This window comes from Mustela nigripes, chromosome 12 (assembly GCF_022355385.1).
Source record: "Mustela nigripes isolate SB6536 chromosome 12, MUSNIG.SB6536, whole genome shotgun sequence".
Classification (NCBI taxonomy): domain Eukaryota; kingdom Metazoa; phylum Chordata; class Mammalia; order Carnivora; family Mustelidae; genus Mustela; species Mustela nigripes.
The window spans coordinates 124,383,491-124,405,261 of record NC_081568.1 but is presented as its reverse complement, the minus strand read 5'-3'; the positions used below and the strand labels follow the sequence as shown (position 1 = coordinate 124,405,261).

The window sequence follows — 21,771 nt, the reverse complement described above, 5'->3', positions numbered from 1 at the left end:
TCCTGTTTATTGTGTATGAATAGAAACTTACAAAAAGAGGGGAAGCTGTACTGCAATTTTTGTTCAGATTCAGTTTGGTTCAGTTCAGATCCTGTAACTTTTGCTAAAACTCCGTTTGAGAGATGCTGTGTAGGCTCCGTCCTGTTCTGTTCACCATTATACCCTCAGGATCTAGCATGGTGCCTGACACTGAGTAGATAAATCCCAGCCTACGTGTCAGTATTCGAACGGACAAATTTTCCAGAATTAAGGCATTTTGAAGTTTTTTTTTTAATCTAGCAAACTTGGCATTTTTTAAAAAAGATTGTATTTATTTATTTGACAGACAGAGACCACAAGTAGGCAGAGAGGCAGAGAGAGAGGGGGAAGCAGGCTCCCTGCTGAGCAGAGAGCCCGATGTGGGGCTCGATCCGAAGACCCTGAGATCATGACCTGAGCCGAAGGCAGAGGTTTAACCCTCTGAGCCACCCAGGCGCCCCCAAACTTGGCATTTTAAAGCCTATTGTCAGAGTTATGAGTATGGAGATAGAGTTTGTCCAGTGTTTAATGACAGTTGCACTTTGATCCAAGGAAAACCCGTATACATCTTGACATTTTTTGAAAAATAACTCTTATTTGCATCATTGCAGCAGGCTGGATTTTCTAAAAATGATCTGCCACAAATGCATGCAGGCAGGAGATGTGAACATTCTGACCATTCTGGCAGCCATATTGCAGAGAAAATACACTAAAGGGACAGAAGGGCGATGGGCATAGTGAACCAGAGTGTTTGCAAAAAGCACTATTGGAATAAGCAGCAGTAAAGCATTTGTGAAGTTAAAACTAACTTTTAGTCTCTGTCTAAACTAAGCCTTTAGAATTTAAATATTCAATTCCAGAAACCGCTATTTTCAAGTCTTGTTGCTCAATGTGGTAACAGCATAGAAAAGGCAAACAAGATTTCTGTTGGAGCAAAGAGAGCTACAAAAGCACAATTGAACATACTGTGATATCCTCCTTACTTGGATGAAAGCAGAAGACTTTTTTTTTTATTTTTTTAAATTTAAGCTACAGTGAATTCCAACCTGCTCTGGTGTGTAAAGTCTACTAAGAACCTTAGCAACGCATACAGTGGTACTTCGCATCTGAAGAAACTGACCTAAGAACAGACAAGGATATCTATTCTAAATAAAACATAGTAATAGAAAACTCCTAAAAACATAGCTAAGAAAGTTATCACACCTCCTTAAAGTTTTTAGATATCATTCAAGAACAAATTGAATGCCAAGATTCATATTTTAGTTTATTCTTAGGATAACTGACACCTAGGCAGTGTATGTGAGTACCTTGCGCACTGGCTTGAAGACATCTATGATTTCCCCACTGGAAAAGTTCATCACAAATCCCTGGACGGGTTCTTGGTCTCCAAAGAAAGGCTTCCCATTCACCGCAAAGAGCAAACCTGTGACAGTACATCCAGTTAATCTGGAGGAGGACTGGCTTTCAAGTACATGCATGTACATTACACAAACAGTTAACTTTGTGTGGTCAGCCTAGACCCTATAATTGAAGACGAAAGTAGAAAATAAAACACTAAGCAAATATATCTTGAATAATAAGAACAGGGGCAAACAGGTTAGTTAAGACATAACCTCCTTATAATAGGAAAACCATGAACTGCAAGGCCTTTTCCACTTAGGAAGCCAGTAGAAATCAGGAATACACAGATAGTGATACAGACACAGAGACATACAGATATTACAGACATCCTAGGGATAACCTTTAAGTCAGTCATTGTGGGATATCAGATCTTCCAAAAAATAAGTACAATATGCTATCATTACAAAGAGAATCAGAGAAAAATACACAAAGGCAGCAAGTGAAGTTACCGTAGAAACCAAATAATCTGATTTTGAACAATTGAAATTTGAAAATGTGAGATGCATATTTCAGGTTATCAAAGACCTATTTTTTCCAATTAAAAAATTAGATCGTCTTTTTAATATTAATTCCATGAATACTTTTTGTAGTAAAATTATATTTCCTATTATAGTAGTGTTTATACAAAACAATAGAAACTGTGATGTTTGGGTTAATTAAACACTTCGGATGACTGAATATTGTGTTTTAAAGACTTAAAACACAATAAAATATACATCGCACTAAAGTGTTATCAAAGATCTTTTTATCCTTTTTCAAATGATTTTAGGAAAAGGTTCTTTAACATATCATACTAAGAAAAACCCAACACTATCATCATTAATTACTATTATACAATATTGTAGAGGGAATTCTAATTATAATACACGTCTCTGCATAGATTTTGATTTTATTTTTTATTTTTTAAAGATTTTATTTATTTATTTGATAGACAGAGATCACAAGTAGGCAGAGAGGCAGGGAGAGAGAGAAGTAGGGAAGCAGGCTCCCCGCCAAGCAGAAAGCCCGATGCGGGGCTCGATCCCAGGACTCTGGGATCATGACCCAAGTTGAAGGCAGAGGCTTTAACCCACTGAGCCACCCAGGAGTCCCTAGATTCTGATTTTAACCAGATTCTCTCTCATATTCTCTCTTAATGTTTTTTTCCTCATATTTGATTTATTTTTATTCACTATGAATTTGATCACCCTCCTTATTAAGTGAATGGTCTTGTCAAACTTATTCTTTACATATGAAATAAAAACAAACATGAGAATTTCTTTTTCACTGACATTAATCAGAGTCTTTTATTATTTTATTACTTGTTCCTAGTGGAAGCCAAACTTGCTCTTTATCTGGTCACCTGAGTCTCTTTACTCCATTTCCTAAACATATTGGGAGCTGTTTGGGAAGACAGCAGACTATGCAACTTTAATAATATAAGAAATGTAAATAAAATAGGGAGGACCACCAATAGTCAATGCTACTTTAATAGAGATACACATATACTTATGAAATATATTATAAAAATTATATATATATTTTAGAAATATATTTTTAGTTATTTGATATTCATGATTTAAAGAAATTCTTATGCAAGTTATTTTATAATATGAATCAAATGGAGCTTATTTTATGAATTTATATTATTTTTCTGATTTTCTCCAAATCAAGAAAATCTAGTTTGAAAAGGAGAAAAAAAATTCCAGATTTTATGGGTCATTTCTCTTGGCATTTAAATATAAGCCTCACTTACTTTACATATTTATCTTAAAAAAGGAAAAAAAAACTTGGCCACTGCTTTTTTAAAAAATGGGAAGCACAAGTATTTTGAATACCGTACTGATTTTTACCATACACCATCTGTTGAGGATGTGTGAAGAAATAATATTAATCATTTAATAACCAGAGCAAATGATCCAAATTAAGGAAAAATGAAAATCAATATTTGGGAACAATTTTTGAATCCATTACAAGTGCTTTCTTATTTTTGTAAAAAGAACAAGGTCACATGAGTTGAAAATGATCTGCAAGGCACTTAGAGTTTTAAAATAGTTTTAAGATCTGATCTTTAAAGCATCTTCTATCCCTTAATAAGAAAAAAAATTCGTAAGAGGAGCACATTATGATACAACAAATAATTTGTAAGGATAGAATACAGCACGGCAAAAAACAAAAAATAAAGATCAAGTACCTGGTATATATGAAATTGCAAATACATTTCTTCCAAATGATGCATGCTTAATCTCTCGCACAAATTCTTTGGTGTCAGTTTTAAAACACTGGATTCGGCCATTTTCCCTGTCCGCCACGCATAACTGGCCCAGATGAGGTATAAGAGCCAAGCTGTGGGGAACGCTGAACTGGCCGGGTTTCGGATTGTTCCTGGAAGACTCTACAGAACAAAGAAAAACCTCAGACACACAATGTGTAACATCACCCAAAGTTTGACTTTAAAGTTTTCTAATTTTCCAAATCTATGGTAGTAAACCGTGAAATATCTGGGACCCGGAGGGAAAATAAGGTAAAGCGGTTTATACATTTATTCTATAACATCTCTTACCCACAAACACGTTAGGGGTTTTCTCCCTATTTGGACAAAGTTTGGGGGTTGCACATTCTTTCTTCCTCTCACAAAACTGTGTGTGTGTATGGATATATATATATATATATATATATATATATATATATATATATAATATATATATATTATATTGGTATATATGAATATTATTGGTATATATGAAAATTACCAACCAATATATTGGTATATATGAAAATTACCAACCGGATGCATACAGAGGCCCTGCTTTCCCTACTGCAGGGGCCAATTCCATCCGAAAGAAGGTGAGGGGTGGCCAGTCACTAGTTCCTAGTGTTACTGCCGAATAATAACAATTAGAGAGCAAGACTGAGTACCTTCTCCCCACTGTGTGATGAACTCTCCAGATGGTGAAAACTGCACAATCCGACTGTTGCAGTAACCGTCTGATACATAGATGGTTCCAGTGTCTGGGTCCACAGCCACATCGGTGGGCTGACAAAAGTGATTCTGGTCACTGCCTGGTTGCATGCTCCTCCCCAGGACTAACAGCGGGCTGCCTTCACTATTTGGATCCAGTTTGAACACCTTTTTAAACAAGGAACAAAAGTTTTAACTGTTTTGTATGGTTATTATGGGTACACTCTTGCCTGACTTAGGCCACTTGCACGGGCACTTCGAGTGTAAGCTCCCAGAGATTTACTTATAAGAAGATACTCCGTAGAGCTGGATGGGACTCTAAAAATCATCTGCTCTGATGCCCCCATTCTTTAAGTGAGGCCCTTAGTGATTAAGTGATCTGCTCAAGGTCATCCAGGTAGTTAGTGGTGAATGGATGTTCTGTTCCACCCAGTCACACTTTCTTTTTTCTTTGAAGATTTTATTTATTTATTTGAGAGAGACAGAGAGCATGAGAAGGGGGAGGGTCAGAGGGAGAAGCAGACTGAGCCCGAAGTGGGACTTGATCCCAGGACTCCAGGATCATGAACTGAGCCAAAGGCAGTTGCTTAACCAACTGAGCCTCCCAGGCGCCCCCTAAATCACTTTTTTTTTTGGTCTCTCTTTGGCTAATAGTACGATGCTCTTCAATACACAAGCAATAAATGTTTACTGAGATGATATTTGAAGACTCTTATAGTTATGTCTTCTGAGTTCCAGGTTTTTGTTTCCCCTCTAGTACTCATACTTCTTTGCCACCTATTCATAAAATGGATATTAAAGCTCACCTTTTGAGACGAAGACCTTATGGCTGTTCTGTGAAGGACACAGAACTTCTCTTAAAAACAAGAAAAATGTCATGTTTTATATATAAACATGGCTGTACCTAAGATTTTGCCTAGATTTACAGAAGATTAAAGTGGTTTCAGGGAAAACAACAACAACAACATAGTGATAAAAACACAAGTGATCAAACAGAACCAGGACCTGGGAACACAGAAAAGGAAAGAAATGTAGAGAGCCGAGGAGGGTGGGGAAGTCCACACAATTGTTATGGTGAAGCCTTGCATCTGGCTCATAGTTTCCTGCTGGCCCAGCATAGGAGGGTGACCGAATTATTTACATATTAGCTTTTCCTGCGTTCTAAAAGAAAAATTTCAGATGTAGCAGTTCCATGTTCTTGTAACCAACTTACTGGGTAACAGAAAAAGACCCAGACAGCTCTAGAGCCATTCAGAAGCATAACTCCATTAAGTTCTATTTGAATCACTGACAAACGGAAGGTTACCTGATGCAGAGCCACGTCTGTGACCCAGTAATTTCCATCTTTATCTACACTCAAGCCATGGGGCAAATAAAACCTGCAAAATAAAAACAATGGTTTTAATTATATAGTTACTCCCAAAGCATACGTGAGAAGATTTTTTTTTGCTAATTCATCTGTAAAGATAATATTAATTTATGAATTGATAAATGTGTACCTGTATTACTAAAGCCCAACATAAATTAAATGAAAATACCTGCTGTAATAGAAACCTCCTTTTGATAAATTTTTTATTTTTGATATATTATATTTATATATATATTTGAAAAAATATATATTTTCAAATATATATATACATGTATGTATATATACATGTATATATCAAATCATACATCAAATATATATACTTGTATATATATACAAATATATATACTTTTTAAATTTAAATTCAATTAGCCAACATACAGTACATCATTAGTTTCAGATGGAGAGTTCAGAAATTCATCAATTATGTGTAACACCCAGGGCTCATCACATCACGTGTCTTCCTTAATATCCATCACCCATTACCCCTTCCCCTCCACCCCTCCTTTTGACATATCTTAAATGGTATTTATTTAATCTTTGAAAAAGCTATAAATGAAGCCTACAATCAGTGACAAACATTTGTCACAAAATATGGTATATTAAACAACACAAATAACATCAATTTAAGAACAAGTTCAAAGATTATAAATATTAATAATTTAGAAATTGTATAAAGCAAACTGTCTAGAGAAACATACATGGATTTATATAGTTTGAGTAGTTCAAATATACTTCGAGGTAATGTAAGCTGTGTTAATAGAAAATATTAAAAATAGGACTCCAAAGCTTTAAGAGCGCCTCCTCAAGATAGTAAAACCCAAAGGAAACCACTTCCAACAGAAACGTTCATCCAAGCAAAGGGAAGGTGTAAGCTGATATTCAATAGAGAAGTTTACTTTAACAAAACAATTGGGATGATCGGGGTAAGAGAACTAACCGTAAGCTGGTGTAGGCAGAAGCTCACAGGCTTAAGGAACTTAGAATTAACAAACACATGGGCAACATCTTCATGTGGTTGTAGTCAAATGACATCGAACAAACCACAAAAGCTGTTTGTCAGCTTCTAGCCTCAACCATGGTGGGGACACCACAGATTTTTTTTTTTTTTTTTCATGAGTCAAGAATGTAACACCCTGAGCTTGACTAATGAACTAGATCTGTGTTTTGGTGACTGGATGTAGGGGTTATGATTTGCTTTCAACACAGAACACCCCACTGCTGGCCAGGTTCATCTGGCAGCCCTTGCTCTGTCTTCCTCTGATTCCTTTCTGGAAAGAGAATGCTTTTGATTCATGGGAATAGCACCAAGGAGACAGGCTCAAACCCACTAAGTGGTAGAGCCGCCATGAGGATTTGGCCCCTGACCCGCCATCTTAGAATCCTATAAAAAAAATCTAATTATTCCCATCCTCATAAGCAGCTGCGCTCAGAATGGATGGCTCCCTGGCTTTTCCTGTGCCTAAGCAGATGGAGCAGGGTATCGTTCCAGAAGCTGCCAGGTTAAAATGGTTGAGGACACTCTGTAAGCAGGTGCCCCTTCCCTTCAATGACCGTGAATATCAGCCAATTTTTTTGGGTTGCCAAATGTCATCTAGGAATAAGACCAAATAATAAGTCTTTCAAGGCCAAATTACCTATGCATGCTAAGGAAGCTAAACGATGATATTTGTTTAGTTTTCACTTTGAGATGGGAAGAAAGAAGACTTTTTTTCTTAATGTTGATTTTGGTTATGTGGCTTTTATGGTGAAAAAAAATTTTTTTTAATCTTCAGATCTAAGCTGACCAGGAACTCACTTCATTAGCCATGTGTGTCAATGGCACTATGAAGTTTGAGTACCGGTTAGAATCACCTGGGAGCTTTAAAAGTAAGTAGCTTTTGATGCCTGGGCCCCGTCCCTGCCTAAATCTCAAACTGGGTTTTTGAAGCTTCCCAGATGATTCTTTTTTTTTTTTTTTTTAAAGATTTTATTCATTTATTTGACAGAGAGAGATCACAGGTAGGAAGAGAGGCAGGCAGAGAGAGAGGAGGAAGCAGGCTCCCTGCTGAGCAGAGAGCCCGATGCGGGACTCGATCCCAGGACCCTGAGATCATGACCTGAGCCGAAGGCAGCGGCTTAACCCACTGAGCCACCCAGGCGCCCCTTCCCAGATGATTCTAATTTCAGTCAGGGTTTGGAACCACCTATTTAGAAAATGAAAGATGAGATGACCCATTTAGTCTCCTGCTTTTGTAAGCTGTGCCTTTTCACCAGCACCGGATCATACAGTCTTTCCAAGACCAGAGCCAGTGCCACACTTTAACAGAATACATGTAGTACAAGCCTTAACAACAACAGAAGTAATTGCACTCACAGATTTTTTCCACTGGACTGGAGTACAGCAGCATTATTTGGATCTATGACAAGAATAGTGTCTTCTTCAATTGGCCCGAGTCCTCTTTGCTGGTAAACAAACATGCTATCAAAAGAGCTTAAAAAGAAAAAAAAAAAAAAGACATTAGAATGGAAAACAAGGCAATGAGAAATGGCAATGAACTTGAGAAATGCAGACCATTCACTTGAGATTCCAAATACAGAATCAAGAGAAGAGCTTAAACTTTGTTGTCCTTCACATTTCTATTTGATTCTGTATATGTATACACACACACACACACACACACACACACCCCTACCAGCATATATAATGATAGTTACAAATGTACCATCAGCCTGTAGAACCGTGCTGCTCAGAGTGGTCAGCAACATGTGAACAGTCTGGAGATGCAAGGTCTCACACCCATCACAGCTGAAATCTATACTTCCACAAGATCCCCAGGTGACTCATATTCACATGAGAGTTAAAGAAATACTACTATTTTTTTTCAAAGCTCCTCAAAAACATTTTAATAGCTATTTTCCTTCAAACTACAAAAGAAAGCATAACTTATTTTATCTTACACTGTAATAAGGAAAGTGTACTTGATAGCAGGAAGGGTAGTGATCAAAAATATGTTTGCAACTGTATTTGCCATAGGCATAACATGCAAACACATATTATAAGGATATAGGACATAATGCTCAAAATATAAATTAAAAAATATAAACCGTGAGTCTTGAAATAAAAAAGTGCTTAGAAACATAAAACTTCCATAAAACAGCTACTCTATAAGTACAAAATGGATTACTATATAGTAATATAAAAACTAAAGAAAATATGACAATTTCTGCTTTTTAAATCTGTATCTCCCAGGTTATAAAATATTATGAATGTATATGTTTACATATTTTTTCCATTTATATTTCTATATGAATTGCTAGTAATATATTTCCCTAAACTGACAATTATCATGGATACTGTACTTATTTTGAGTCCTGTCTGGGAAATTATTAGAACTAAGAGACAAAGGTAAAATCTTGTAATCTAATCTTATGTAACACAGAGATAAATGTGCAGGACACCAAGAAAATAATTTATATTTTAAAAAACAAAGAATTGGATCAGCACATAGTTCAGTCATATGCATGTGTATGTCTATATAAAAATATAAATATTTATATTTTGCCAAAGTCAATGGATAATCAGTGAATATTTCTGTAATTGAATTTCCTTGACAGAATCAGACAAACCTGTGGGGAAAAAACTATTATTATTTTTGTAGATCAATTGTATAAACAAAAGAAGACTCTGAATAGTATTAAATATTTATGGAGATAGAGTTGCAATTTGGAAAGGCAAAAGAATGATCAAGTCTGTCACATACCTATTGACTGGTTGGTTGCAATTTTTGTGGAATTTATGCAGAGTCCCAGTAGAAGAATAAAAATTTCAAAATTACATTCTCTGGCCATTAAAAATACACATCACACAATTATTTGAGCTTCTTGACTGCTATAGTCTTTTGGGAACATTTTTCATGAAAGATAACAATAAGTCCCTGAAGTAGTTCTTATTAATGATGCATTCAATTGAAAACAAAATATTGATTCAGCTTTGTCAACCTAAAACTTAAGTAATACTGTTTACATATGCTATTATGTGTAGTAAAAACCACACAGCAGTCCCTAGGAAAAAAAAAGTATCTGAGTCTATGATACAGAAGTAACAAAATTGACAAAGCAGATTTCATTAAGATAATCATGGGATCATTATTAAATTGAAATGTGAAACTTTATTAGAACCAATGTAAGAATATACAAGGTCTTATTAAATCATGGGAGACTGATAACAGGCAGATATGATGTAACTCTTTAAAACGATGAAAACTGAAAGAGTTTATCCTATATCTGAAACTCTATTTTCAATATGAATTTCTGTACTAAGAAAACATCATAACTATTCTTCTAGAAAACAATGGCCCTGGATTCAACCATTAATGTTCACTTTTTTGCCAACACGTTTGTGATACCAGATAACATTCAAGTTCTCCATGTCTAAGACTCATAGGACGCCATAAGGTTCACATTCGTGTGTAATAAGTCTCATTTACTTTCTGTTTTAAGGCTTATGCTATATTCCTCATTTTCCAAGAACACTGCAATGCTTTATAATGGCACAATGGCAATCTAGATAATGGGAATTATGCTTTCCCTGTACGGAGTCAAAAATCTGCTTCCTCTTTCTCTGAACTGAAATTTTGAGATAATTGTGGATTCACATGCAGTTGCAAGAAATAACAGAGAAGTTTCTCAAAGGTAGCATTTTGCACGACTGTAGCACAACATCATAACCCGGGTATTTATCGACGTCGCTAAAAACCCACTGACCATATTTGCATTTCCTTTTCCCTTTCTGCATTTCCTAAAATTTTCATTTATTCTTTCAGTTTACCTGCTTGGACATGGAACATATTAGTATATTACTTCTCTATTTCACCCCCACTTGGGAGTATTATGGAGAGTTACCAAGTCCTCGTAATTCTTATCACGTGCTGTGCACTTGATATATTGCTAGTGCTCGGACCCGCTCCTGACAGCTCATAATAGTGGCGTTGCACAGGAGCGATGGTACCTATTGTATATCCTGATGAAGCTGAAGCATGCCAGACCTCAGCATGCCCTGCTCCACATCAAGACTAGTCACTCAGGTGATGGGCTCACCAGTCCTAATCCTTTTCATTTGGGATAGCGGGGGCTTGCTACAACCGGCTACTGGCCCTTGGTAGTGACACAGGGCAAGTAATAAAAGCAACTGATGTTTTTTCTTAAATGGGAAAAAATCACAAACTCCCACGCACTAAATCTGCCAAATAAAGTAGTTTATAAACTCCTGCAATTTTCAAAGAAAGGTAACCCCTGAACAGTTCATAACCGGATGTCAGATTACAGAGCTGGATACACTGTTGCTATGGAAAACTGCTTCTTTAGTGTTCTCAAGCAGCAACCCCGCATGGTATGCTGCAGAGAGCTCTTTATTTCAACTGCATTTAACTTTTTGCAGGATATAATAATACCCGGCAAATTTCACACGGTGCCTGCAGCCCTGCTGATTTTTGTTTGCTTCTCTAAAAAAGCACTCAGCCAAAGAGGCTGAGCTGCGGCCTATGGGCCCGAATTCATCAGTTCTTTATTTTAGCAGTTTGAATTCCCCATTAATGATTTTGCACATTAGCAGCTAATCAAACAGTTTAGATAAGGCTGAGGAGAAACGCTTTGCTATATTCACGCAGAAAAGAAATGAGAGTAAGGAGAAAATAAACTTCTGGGCCATCAATCAAAATTATGGGAATGCAAAATAAATAACAGCAACCGAGGAGAAGAAGTATAATGTTGTAATTATATGAATTAAGAAGCTGGAGAAAGAACCATAGGTTTTCTTTTGCTTTTTCTTTATTTTTCAATTTTAATGCCAGGATAGTTACCACACAGCGTTATATTCATTGCAGGTGTACAATATAGCGATTCAACACCTCAGTGTTCCTCAGAGCTCATCACAATAAGGATGTTCTTAAACACCTTCACCTGTTTCACCCACCCCTTCACTGCCCAGCCTGTCTAAACCATCTATTAGAACCATAAATTTTCAAGTGAGAAAATAAGTGGAAAGATTTCCCCAATATTAGCGATTCAAAGATAACCATACAGGGGCGCCTGGGTGGCTCAGTGGTTTGGGCTGCTTCCTTCGGCTCAGGTCATGATCTCAGGGTCCTGGGATCGAGTCCCGCATCGGGCTTTCTGTTCCGCAGGAAGCCTGCTTCCCTCTCTCTCTCTCTCTGTGCCTGCCTCTCTGCCTACTTGTGATCTCTGTCAAATAAATAAATAAAATCTTAAAAAAAAAAAAAAAGATAACCATACAGAGGCCAGAGGTTTTAAATGGAATACAGTTAAATATTATGTTAAAAACATTCACTTCTGCAAGTAAGCACATTGCAAAAAAAAAAAAAAAAAAAAAAAAAATTCCTGTGAGGAGGAAAAGAGGTAGACAAAGAAATCAGCATGACTTTAGTGCCCAGAGACATCACAAATAGGGATGAAAGGAAAAAAGAACTAGGTATTATGGCCCAGGGCTTTGCTAGGTCAGGTAAAGCCACTGAGGACCAGGTGCTTAACAAAGTGCTTTTTGTTATTCAACAGAATGAGGCACTTAATAAAGCCCTCATTTTTTAGGCTAGGAAACTGAGTGAAAAGGAGTGCAAACATCTTCATGCATGTCTCAGGCCTGGGAAATGGTAATCAAGATTCAAACCCAGGTCTCCTCTCTTAAAAAAAAAGAAAAGGAAAGAAAGAAATGTTTTTCTTTTACTAGGACAGACCTCACTGGACTGGAGAATCTCCCTGCCAGTTATCAAATTTAATATGCGTATGCAGAAGAGATGGAAGAGTAGTCACATAAGGAAGAACTAGAGAAAGGGACGTAACACTGGCAAGGAAATGGCTTGAGTAAGGGGCAAATAGCAATGTGAGAGAAAATGCTAGAATTTGGAGACATTCTTCCTGTACAACTCCTCGGGATCTTCTCTCAGAAATGAAGGTACTAAGTTCGGTCGCTTTGAGTTCTGTTTTCTAAGCTCACTAAATTCTTTTTTTTTTTTTTTTAAAGATTTTATTTATTTATTTGACAGAGAGAAATCACAAGTAGAGGGAGAGGCAGGCAGAGAGAGAGAGAGAGAGAGAGGGGGAAGCAGGCTTCCCGCTGAGCAGAGAGCCCAATGAGGGACTCGATCCCAGGACCCTGAGATCACGACCCGAGCCAAAGGCATGGCTTAACCCACTGAGCCACCCAGGCGCCCCAAAACTCACTAAATTCCTAAGGTATGAAAGAATATGCAGATGGAAGAGCAGAACCTCAAGCAGATAACTTAACGGAGACTCTAGAAAACTAGTGAGGCTAATCTTGAACTGATTTTTCTAAAAGTTAGGATGCAGAGAGATTTCCGAAACAACAGATCTCAGCAAGATTCCATGAAGCACCAATGAAGAGATATTTTGTGAGCTGTTTGGTGGGGGATGGGCAAATGGGAGAAGATTCCCAGAAGACCACATCTCCAAGAACAAACCTTGCTAAGTCAGTCTTTCAACTACTCAAATCTTACAAACAACATTTATGAGGAACATTTATGAAGATACCAAAGGCATGCTCATCAAACAGACCTGATACAAGGTTGGGAGGGACAGCTCGTTCTCTGGTTAATTAAGAATAAAATAATAATACCTATAAATTGTTAAATCTAACATGGTGAAATGTAACTGGAATGGAGTCCTGAATTCAATTATTTTAAAAACACCACATAAGTATAAATTTCCAGTGCAAAACTTGAGCACAGTTTTATGAAATATATTTGAAGATACTAGCAGATTCAACACATGGCAACAAGGTGAGATGACTTTTAAATAAAAGTGAATACAATCCTTTTACACTCAGAGATATCTAAAGGACAAAATTGCACTGCTAATCCAGTAATAGATGAGGTATTGTGGCCACTTTCCCACCAAACATCTTAGAAGGATGAGAAATCAGTGTCTTCAGATACAGTATCACGTCAGCATAAAGACAGGTTGAGGGGGCGCCTGGGTGGCTCAGTGGGTTAAAGCCTCTGCCTTTGGCTCAGGTCATGGTCTCGGGGTCCTGGGATCAAGTCCCGGATCGGGTTCTCTGCTTGGCAGAGAGCCTGCTTCTTCCTCTCTCTCTCTCTGCCTACTTGTGATCTCTGTCAAATAAACAAAATCTTTAAAAAAAAAAAAAAAAAAAAAGACTGGTTGAGGGCCTGGGGATATTTAGTCTTGAGAAGATAAGATTTCTTTCAAATATGTAAGGAACTGGGGCGCCTGGGTGGCTCAGTGGGTTAAAGCCTCTGCCTTCAGCTCGAGTCATGATCCCAGAGTCCCGGGATCGAGCCCCGCATTGGGCTTTCTGCTCAGCTGGGAGCCTGCTTCCTCCTCTCCCTCTCTGCCTGCTTGTGATCTCTGTCTGCCAAATAAATAAATAAAATCTTTAAAAAAGAAATATGTAAGGAGCTGACATGGAAAATGGGAGTAAGTTCATCCTGTGTTAGGTTGTCAAGAAGGTAGAGTTAGAAGACTCAGATTTGAGTTTAACATAATGAAGAACTTTATAATACTTAGAAGAGTCCCATAATTGGAAAGGATGTCTCATGTCGTAGGGAATTTCCTGGCACTGAGAGTTCAAGCCCTGGATGACTTGAAAGATCTTGTAAAGGGGCGGCTGCAGTTGGTGGGAAGTGGGAGGTGAGCTCTCTGGTGCGCATTTACTGTTCTGGGTACCCAGTGTCTACTGCCTCATGTTGTGCTGATGAAACCTCCATGTTTGTTTGGTTGATCCAACATTTCGAGCCTCACTCTCAGCCCATTTTCTTCCGATGATGTCAACTCTACTCCCAAATTCCAGGGACAGAACAAAAATGATAGGCAAAGCCAAAGAGTGGATTTCCTTCTTCTGCCACAACGACTGGTTCAGAGATGGAGGAGATGTGACCTACGTTACACCAAAAAATAGGCTAAAAGACTCAATTTAAGGATTTTCGGTTGACCTGTCAGGGACATAGACTATCTCTTCTGTGAGACTAGTATGTGATAATGCAACTCCGAGGCTGAAAACAGGGAGAGGGATCACTCAGGGCCGTGGAATGGAACCAACGCAAATGTGTTAAAAAACGGATCTGGGTGATATTGTTTGGATGACCATACCCTTGAAGTTTTCACTTGTACGAACTGATAAATTTCCTCTTTTCCTAAGCTAGTGCGTGTTGGTTTTCTCTCTTATTGAAAGAATGCCAAGTGATACAACTTCCAAGATCCCTTCCAGCTTCATGTGAAATATAGTAAATGATATAAAGGAAACAGTTTTTCACACCTAAAAATTAAGGGTAAAACCCATGTTTGGTTAAGTGGGTATGTGAGGTGAGTCCTGCCTAGTGGAACCACAACCCTAGCTGAGAGAAATAAAAGAAAGGCCAAGAGAGAAGACTTGACAGTAGTGGTGATTTTAAGACAGAAACCCAGGAACAGCTGTTCCCAGGCAGGAGCTACCCAGCTCCTGCTGGGAGGCATTTAAACTTGAAGGAGCTCCAGCTGTCATGCTGCCCTAACACCAGGACAGACACAGAGGCTCTTAAAAGTTTCATTACACCCTGCTGGTAAGAGGCATTTCTTCTTTCAGCTAGAAGCTTCTGAAAGTAGCCATATTGAAATTAAGGGACAGACTGGGAAGAAAATGGAAATCAGACAGAGAAAGGGAGTGGCAATCGCCTTTCAGGAGCTTAGATGGTTTTCATTATTATTATTTCAGTTTGGATGCCATGCCTAATTAGCATGGTTTTATAGACGAGTAAGGGGTGATCAGGGAAATCAGGTAGAGATGAGGAGCAACAGTACTTATAAAAACAGTTGATATGATGACATCAAAGAGTACTGGGTACTATATTAATTTGTGGAGTGTTAATGCCAAGGGCTGCCTGATAGTTAAAGAATTGTCCTATCATAAAAATTAGGGGAGGGGTGGCTGGGTGGCTCGGTTGTTAAGCTTCTGCTTTTGAATCAGGTCATGATCACAGGGTCCTGGGATGGAGCCCCACATCGGGCTCCTTGCTGGGTGGGGAGCCTGCTTCTCCCTCTCCCATTCCCCCTGCTTGTGTTCCCTCTCTTGCTGTGTGTCTCTCTCTCTGTCAAAAATAAATAAATAAAATCTCCCCCCACCCCCAAATAAGTAAAAAAATTAGGGGATACAGAGTGCTTAGATTTGATTTAGAGCAAGTTCTGGCCTTACAGAAACTATACTTTTGTGAACATGGGAAATATCAGGAAGGGAAAAATTCCGAGTAAGATGAATATAGGATTTCCCACTACTCTCTTCAAACAGTGGTAGCAACAAGAATGCAATTTCCACCCAATTGTTAATGTCCGTTGTCTCTCAACCAGGATGTCACAAGTTCTACAGGCAGGTTTTTTTTTTTTTTTTTTACAAACCTTGAATATTTAATGAGGGAGAACAAAAACCGTACTTTGTCTATTATATATAATGCGACTTATGCATGAAGGAAGACCATGCATGATGGTTCAAGGAATGGAACCCACAAATCCAAATCCATTTCTAATTCTCCTCATAGAATAATAAACAGACAGTGATTAAAAGCAGAGAAGTGAGTTCCAGAAGAGAATTTCCTGGCAAGTATGGATTGAAATGGCTGCTAGAGGCCAATGGACAACACAGGAGAGACACCACGAAAAAGAGAGAACGAAATTCTTACATCTGAAAGATAAAGATGAGTAAGAAAGAAGAAACAGAGACTTAATGAGTTAAATCAGTGCATCTGCTCTGAAGAAGTCTTGCATTTTTAACAACACCCTTTCTTGGTGCCATTTATCAGGATAAACACACCAGGGCTTTGGCAAAGAAACTGGAATCTATTTACCCATGATACTGGTTATCTAGATGAGAGCTTGATGCCAGGAAAAAGCAGCTCTTTAGCTAGGACTAACATATAAGTCAGAGAAAATGTTCTTCTGTGGCTCTTACTTCATAGTCTTGTGTCCTCGTCTTCTATCCCAACCTGGCCCCTTATAGGTCCCTTCTCCTATTAAACCGTTGCAGCCCGGGCTGTTTGCTTGGAGTGAGTCTCACATTAAAATGGAGAATTGGACTTTATCCAACTTAGCTTTAGCCGGCTGAAACAGTATCAATGGGAGAAAATGACGCTGTAATTTTCTCCTCTGGTAAAATGTGGCTAGAAATCCATGCAGAAAATGTAGCAATATTCATTAAAAAGAAGAATATGCTACAATGAATAGAAATAGTTTGCTTTTAAAAGCACTTGTTAAAATACCATTAGATGTTCAATAATGACTACGACGATGTAACAGAGATGTATGAATAGGAATATTGAGTTCGATTGCTTTGAACTCTAAAGTGATTTCCTTCTCAGATTCCATTTTCAAGTGTGACAACTGGAAAGGACAATTAAACAAAACAAAGCTAGCAATCTGTTTTGAAATGCTGCCTGAATTCCCTCTTCACCTGCACAAAGAAAATCCCATCTGTGTGTAGTCACAGGGCAGGCTAGGCATTAACATGAGCTTAGTCAGTACCTCTGAGAATGGAAGAGAAATACAACTGATCTAGTAGGTCCTCAATTTTCCAAATGAGACCCTACAGCTGTACACCTGAATGGAAAAGATTCATGACACTTAATTGATATTTTAAGATTTATTTTCATGTGTAAATTTGTGATAAAAACAAATGAATAAATGGATACATTACTCAGGAGAACTGACACAACCTGCTAAATTTAGGACCAAGAATTTAAAAATATCATCATGTGAATGTACTTCCAATCCCTTAAAAGGCAGTATCAGAGGGTGGGCACCTGGACCAATGCTGGAGTCACAGAAAGGAACTGAAGCCTGGCTTCGCCATTCGCTAACTCTGACTCTTACCTTCTCTTGGTTTCTTCATCTGGAAAATGTCAACGGTGGTGATAGTAAGAGTGTCCAACTATGTGAGGTGATTTATGTAAACATTTAGAACAGAGGCCCACGAGTAAACAATAAATATTAGATAGACATTTTTATCAAAAATCCATCCAAGAAGATAGTGGAACACGGAATAAAAGGTTGGAAAGAGAAACCCAGAGGGAAAAGCAGGGGAATTAGACCTTAAGTCTTTGGTACTTTTATAAAGAGAAGACTTGAATAATAAAATTAATCTCTATGAAAATGGGAAGGCCAATGGTGATCACTGCCATGGAACAGTTCAATGGAAAAGGAGAGTTCAACTGGCTTAGAAGGGTTCTTGATACAGCGTATACACAGAAATAACAAAATGCTTCACTGTAGTCAACTAATAACTTTACTTAGTTGATCATTTCTCAAGATGCACCTTCTCTGAAGTCGTGAAATGCCTCAACAACATACTGTCCTAACTGCCTGTAATATTATTCTCGTCAGGAATGCGAAGGTGGCTTTAAGGAGGAAGGAAGAAAACGGTAAGCATGCAGGACCACAGATTGTTACTGCTTTCTTTCCATAAACTCGACTGTGAAACTATTTTAATTTGTTTTAAAATGCACAAGACTTCCTTGCTGCTACTTATCACAGGCATGTGTTCAAAGAATAAATGTGGTTTGCTCACAAAAATCAAGTTCGAAAAGAACGTTGGTAGTTCTCTTACTGTTATTCTTAGTTTAACAAAAAGTGACTCGGACTCGGTGTGTTTTCATTTACTCCTCGAAGGAAAAATAGTACTTACTTTCCATCCCAGACGTGGTCCCCTCTGTGGAAAATCACCAGGTTATTCTTAAGGTCCAGAGCCACCCCAGAAACCTGGCCTGGTAACAAGTATACTCCAGGCCAACCCAGGGCTTCTTCGACATGGAAATCTAAAAAGATAAATCCATACATTTGGTATAAGGAGGAAAGCTAGTGTAACCTCATGAAGATTCACCGTGGTTATGAGAAACTCATGCAGTACTATCACTAGATGCAAGGAAAACAAAATCAAGCCGTGCTCTATATCAATGCACCACATGCACATGCCGGCCAGCTTCCTGAGCTACGAGATCAAGGAAGGGCCTGTGAACTGGTTTGGGGACCGTAGGCCCGCGTTTCCTATCGATGACATGCCTGTAAAAACAGCTTACCCTTAGGTCATGAAAGAGCAAATCTGAGACTGCTTTCTGCTGGACAAGATTCTTCTTTAAACTTTGTATTTTGGGGGAACATGGCAACATGGATGGCAACATTTTAAATTCAACGCTTTTACACGTGAATAAATAGCAAGCATGGGAAAGAAGCCTGTGTGTGTGTGTGTGTGGTCTAACTCCTGTCAATTCTGGATGTTTGATATACACGCCACCCTATAGTAAGCCATGACTAATTATCTCCTGCACAAGCCACCTGTCCGAGATACCGATCTTACGCCTCCGATCCTGAGTGTTCCTGTAACAATGGGAATGGAGAGACACTTTCATTGCTTGCATTTCACTGTTTCGTATTATAGGAGAAGGGGAACCTTAACAGAAACTTTGTGACTGGACGATTTCCAAGTTATTTTCATTCCTGATCAGAATACATTTATACTTAGAGAATACCTGGGCTTATTTGTGTTAATTCCTTTTATAAATGTGCTAGTGAATAAAGAGGCGTGCTGTATGGATGTGCAATATTAACTGAGGCTTAAAGTTATGAAGATACTGTGAAATCTACTGTATCAGTGTCAATATTTCTTCCCCTCCCGAATGCTTCAACAAAGATGCCGAGAAGTAGCAAAGCAGCAATTAGGTATGTCTAAATAGATCCCCAGATGGATAAATCATTCCCCAAATAACATGTTTTAAATTATTTTAAAGTTGCTGTAATCTCAGGTTATATGTCATCCATTCTCATCTCGGTTACAGCTTGTCCATTCGGTAGTCATCATTCTGTGCTCACTGACCAGCTCCTGAAGAGTCCGGAAGGGCTTCCAGGAAACATGGAACCTCGTGACAACAGAGATATTGAATTGCTTTCATCAGATTCTCAGAGCCCAGAACCACTGCAACCAGATGGAATTTCCTGGGAATTCCAACAGGGATCCTGTTGTATTTACTATTTTCACCAGCTCTTACGCAGGGTCTGGCCCATTGCAATAGCCTAAGAAATCCGCTAGACAGAACTCTCTGACCCAGCCTCCACTTTTCTATGTTGGTAGCTTTTAAACACCCTGAGCATCTTATATTTCACTTGTACTATCTCTTTTTTACCCCCAGCACTGTGCTGAAGACACTGTTAAGAGACTCAATAAAAATGATAATGGGTTAATTATTTTCATTAAAGAAAAGAAAAAAATATCACATTTCCTGGAACATTTCTGTTCAGGGGTTCAGCAGCAGGCATTGGTAGCTAGGTACTGGGGAAGGTGCAGAAATACTAATTCTGATAAGAAATACTATGCAGTGTCCAAAAGAACTATACTGTCTGGGGACAAATGTAAATTTCATAAGATATTGGAAATTTTGTGTAATAAGCTTCAATCTGGCTATGAATGATCCCAATATTCATTGACCTTAGATAGGTTAAGCACTCAAAAGTCTGCAAAAAGCACTAAGTTGTTAACAGCCTATTTTGTCACATAGGAGAATCCCTTTGGAGTGGACATTTTCAAGAAGGAAAAGCAGTGTAAATATCTGGAATGTACTTACTAAAATGTATACTTCTGGTGAATTTTCAAAACAGTAAGATAATATGTAAGGAAATAAGAAGGTTAATACTATGAGCAACCCAGCTTGTTTAGCACTGAGTCAATGCCAAGGAGAACTACATTGTGTGTAGCAAATTTTTGGAGATTATATTTTCTTTATATGTTATTTTAAAATATATTATTTATATAATATTATATATTATTTTAAAATTTATTTTCAAATATCATACAATATTTATTAAGTTTACCTACCCAAGACCTCAAAATTCTCACGATTACCTACCCAAGACCTCAAAATTCTCTAGGTCCCTGTGTTAATTAGAAATTCTACAATGGTTAAAGGAAAACTGAGTTCATGTTCTCCTCTGTGAACGTTAGCTTGGTTAACTGTTGTTTTTGCTTCCAGTGTCACCATCTTTTTCGTCATGAGGTGGTTAAAGGCTGTGCCTTTTAAGATTAAGTGATCAAGAACCCAGGCAATCATTGAGGACCGGTGGTACATGTATATGGAATTAACACTGAGGTTCTTCCAATCCCTGCCCACTGTTAATGAGATTCACAGAATGCTAGCAGAGCACCGGCCTCTCCCACATCATTTTCTCATTTCACAGGAAAGGAACTGTAGGCTTGGGCCAGACTTTAGTCATCGATATCAAGGATCATTCTTTTCTTTTTTTTTTTTTAAAGATTTTATTTATTTATTTGACAGAGAGAAATCACAAGTAGGCAGAGAGGCAGGCAGAGAGAGAGAGAGGGAAGCAGGCTCCCTGCCGAGCAGAGAGCCCGATGCGGGACTCGATCCCAGGACCCTGAGATCATGACCTGAGCCAAAGGCAGAGGCTTAACCCACTGAGCCACCTAGGCGCCCAAGGATCATTATTTTCTAATCCCCAATTAAGAAATAGTCCAAATCCTTATTAAGGAAATTATACGATAAAATATATTTGGGTTCTAACTTAAACGCAACATTTTCCATCATGGATAAGTTAAAAATTAGAGTTTGGATTTCTCTCAGCCTTCATTTACGAAGTGATTCAGTCTATGACTAATGCTGTAGCCTTCCAGTTTTAATTTGAAAATTAATACAAATTTCTTATACATGACCTTGGGCAAACCATTCCCAAATCTAAGTGTCAGTTGCTCTAAATTCAGATGTCAACTAATAAGATTATTTCAGAATTCTTATATGCGTTATAAAGGTAGATGTGTAGACATATTCCAGCTGTATATTAGGAAAAAAGTTACTAATTTCAGAAAAAAAAACAAACGTTACTATTAAAATTGTATCAATAGATCACTGTAATTAATGAATTACACCTCTCCCAGAGGGAGATTAATGCTCGTGATCAATGCTGCTTTCATATGAAATTATTAATAAGCATTTAAAAGGGCATTCATTCATCTGTGTTACAGAAGAACGAACAGAATTAAATAAAG

General features: G+C 38.0%; 1 protein-coding gene across 19 annotated transcripts in view; it reads right to left on the bottom strand.

The window, feature by feature from the left end:
- The window catches only part of PAM (peptidylglycine alpha-amidating monooxygenase), a 155,173-nt gene that overhangs the window by 16,961 nt on the left and 116,441 nt on the right, over positions 1-21,771 (bottom strand). For all 19 annotated transcript variants that reach the window (XM_059418296.1, XM_059418297.1, XM_059418298.1 and 16 more), the window contains 6 exons: positions 18,406-18,535; positions 8,083-8,199; positions 5,667-5,739; positions 4,318-4,528; positions 3,593-3,793; positions 1,326-1,441 (listed from right to left, as the gene is read on the bottom strand). In XM_059418296.1, the coding sequence (XP_059274279.1) occupies positions 1,326-1,441; positions 3,593-3,793; positions 4,318-4,528; positions 5,667-5,739; positions 8,083-8,199; positions 18,406-18,535 (848 nt within the window). The remainder of the gene's footprint in view (positions 1-1,325; positions 1,442-3,592; positions 3,794-4,317; positions 4,529-5,666; positions 5,740-8,082; positions 8,200-18,405; positions 18,536-21,771) is intronic.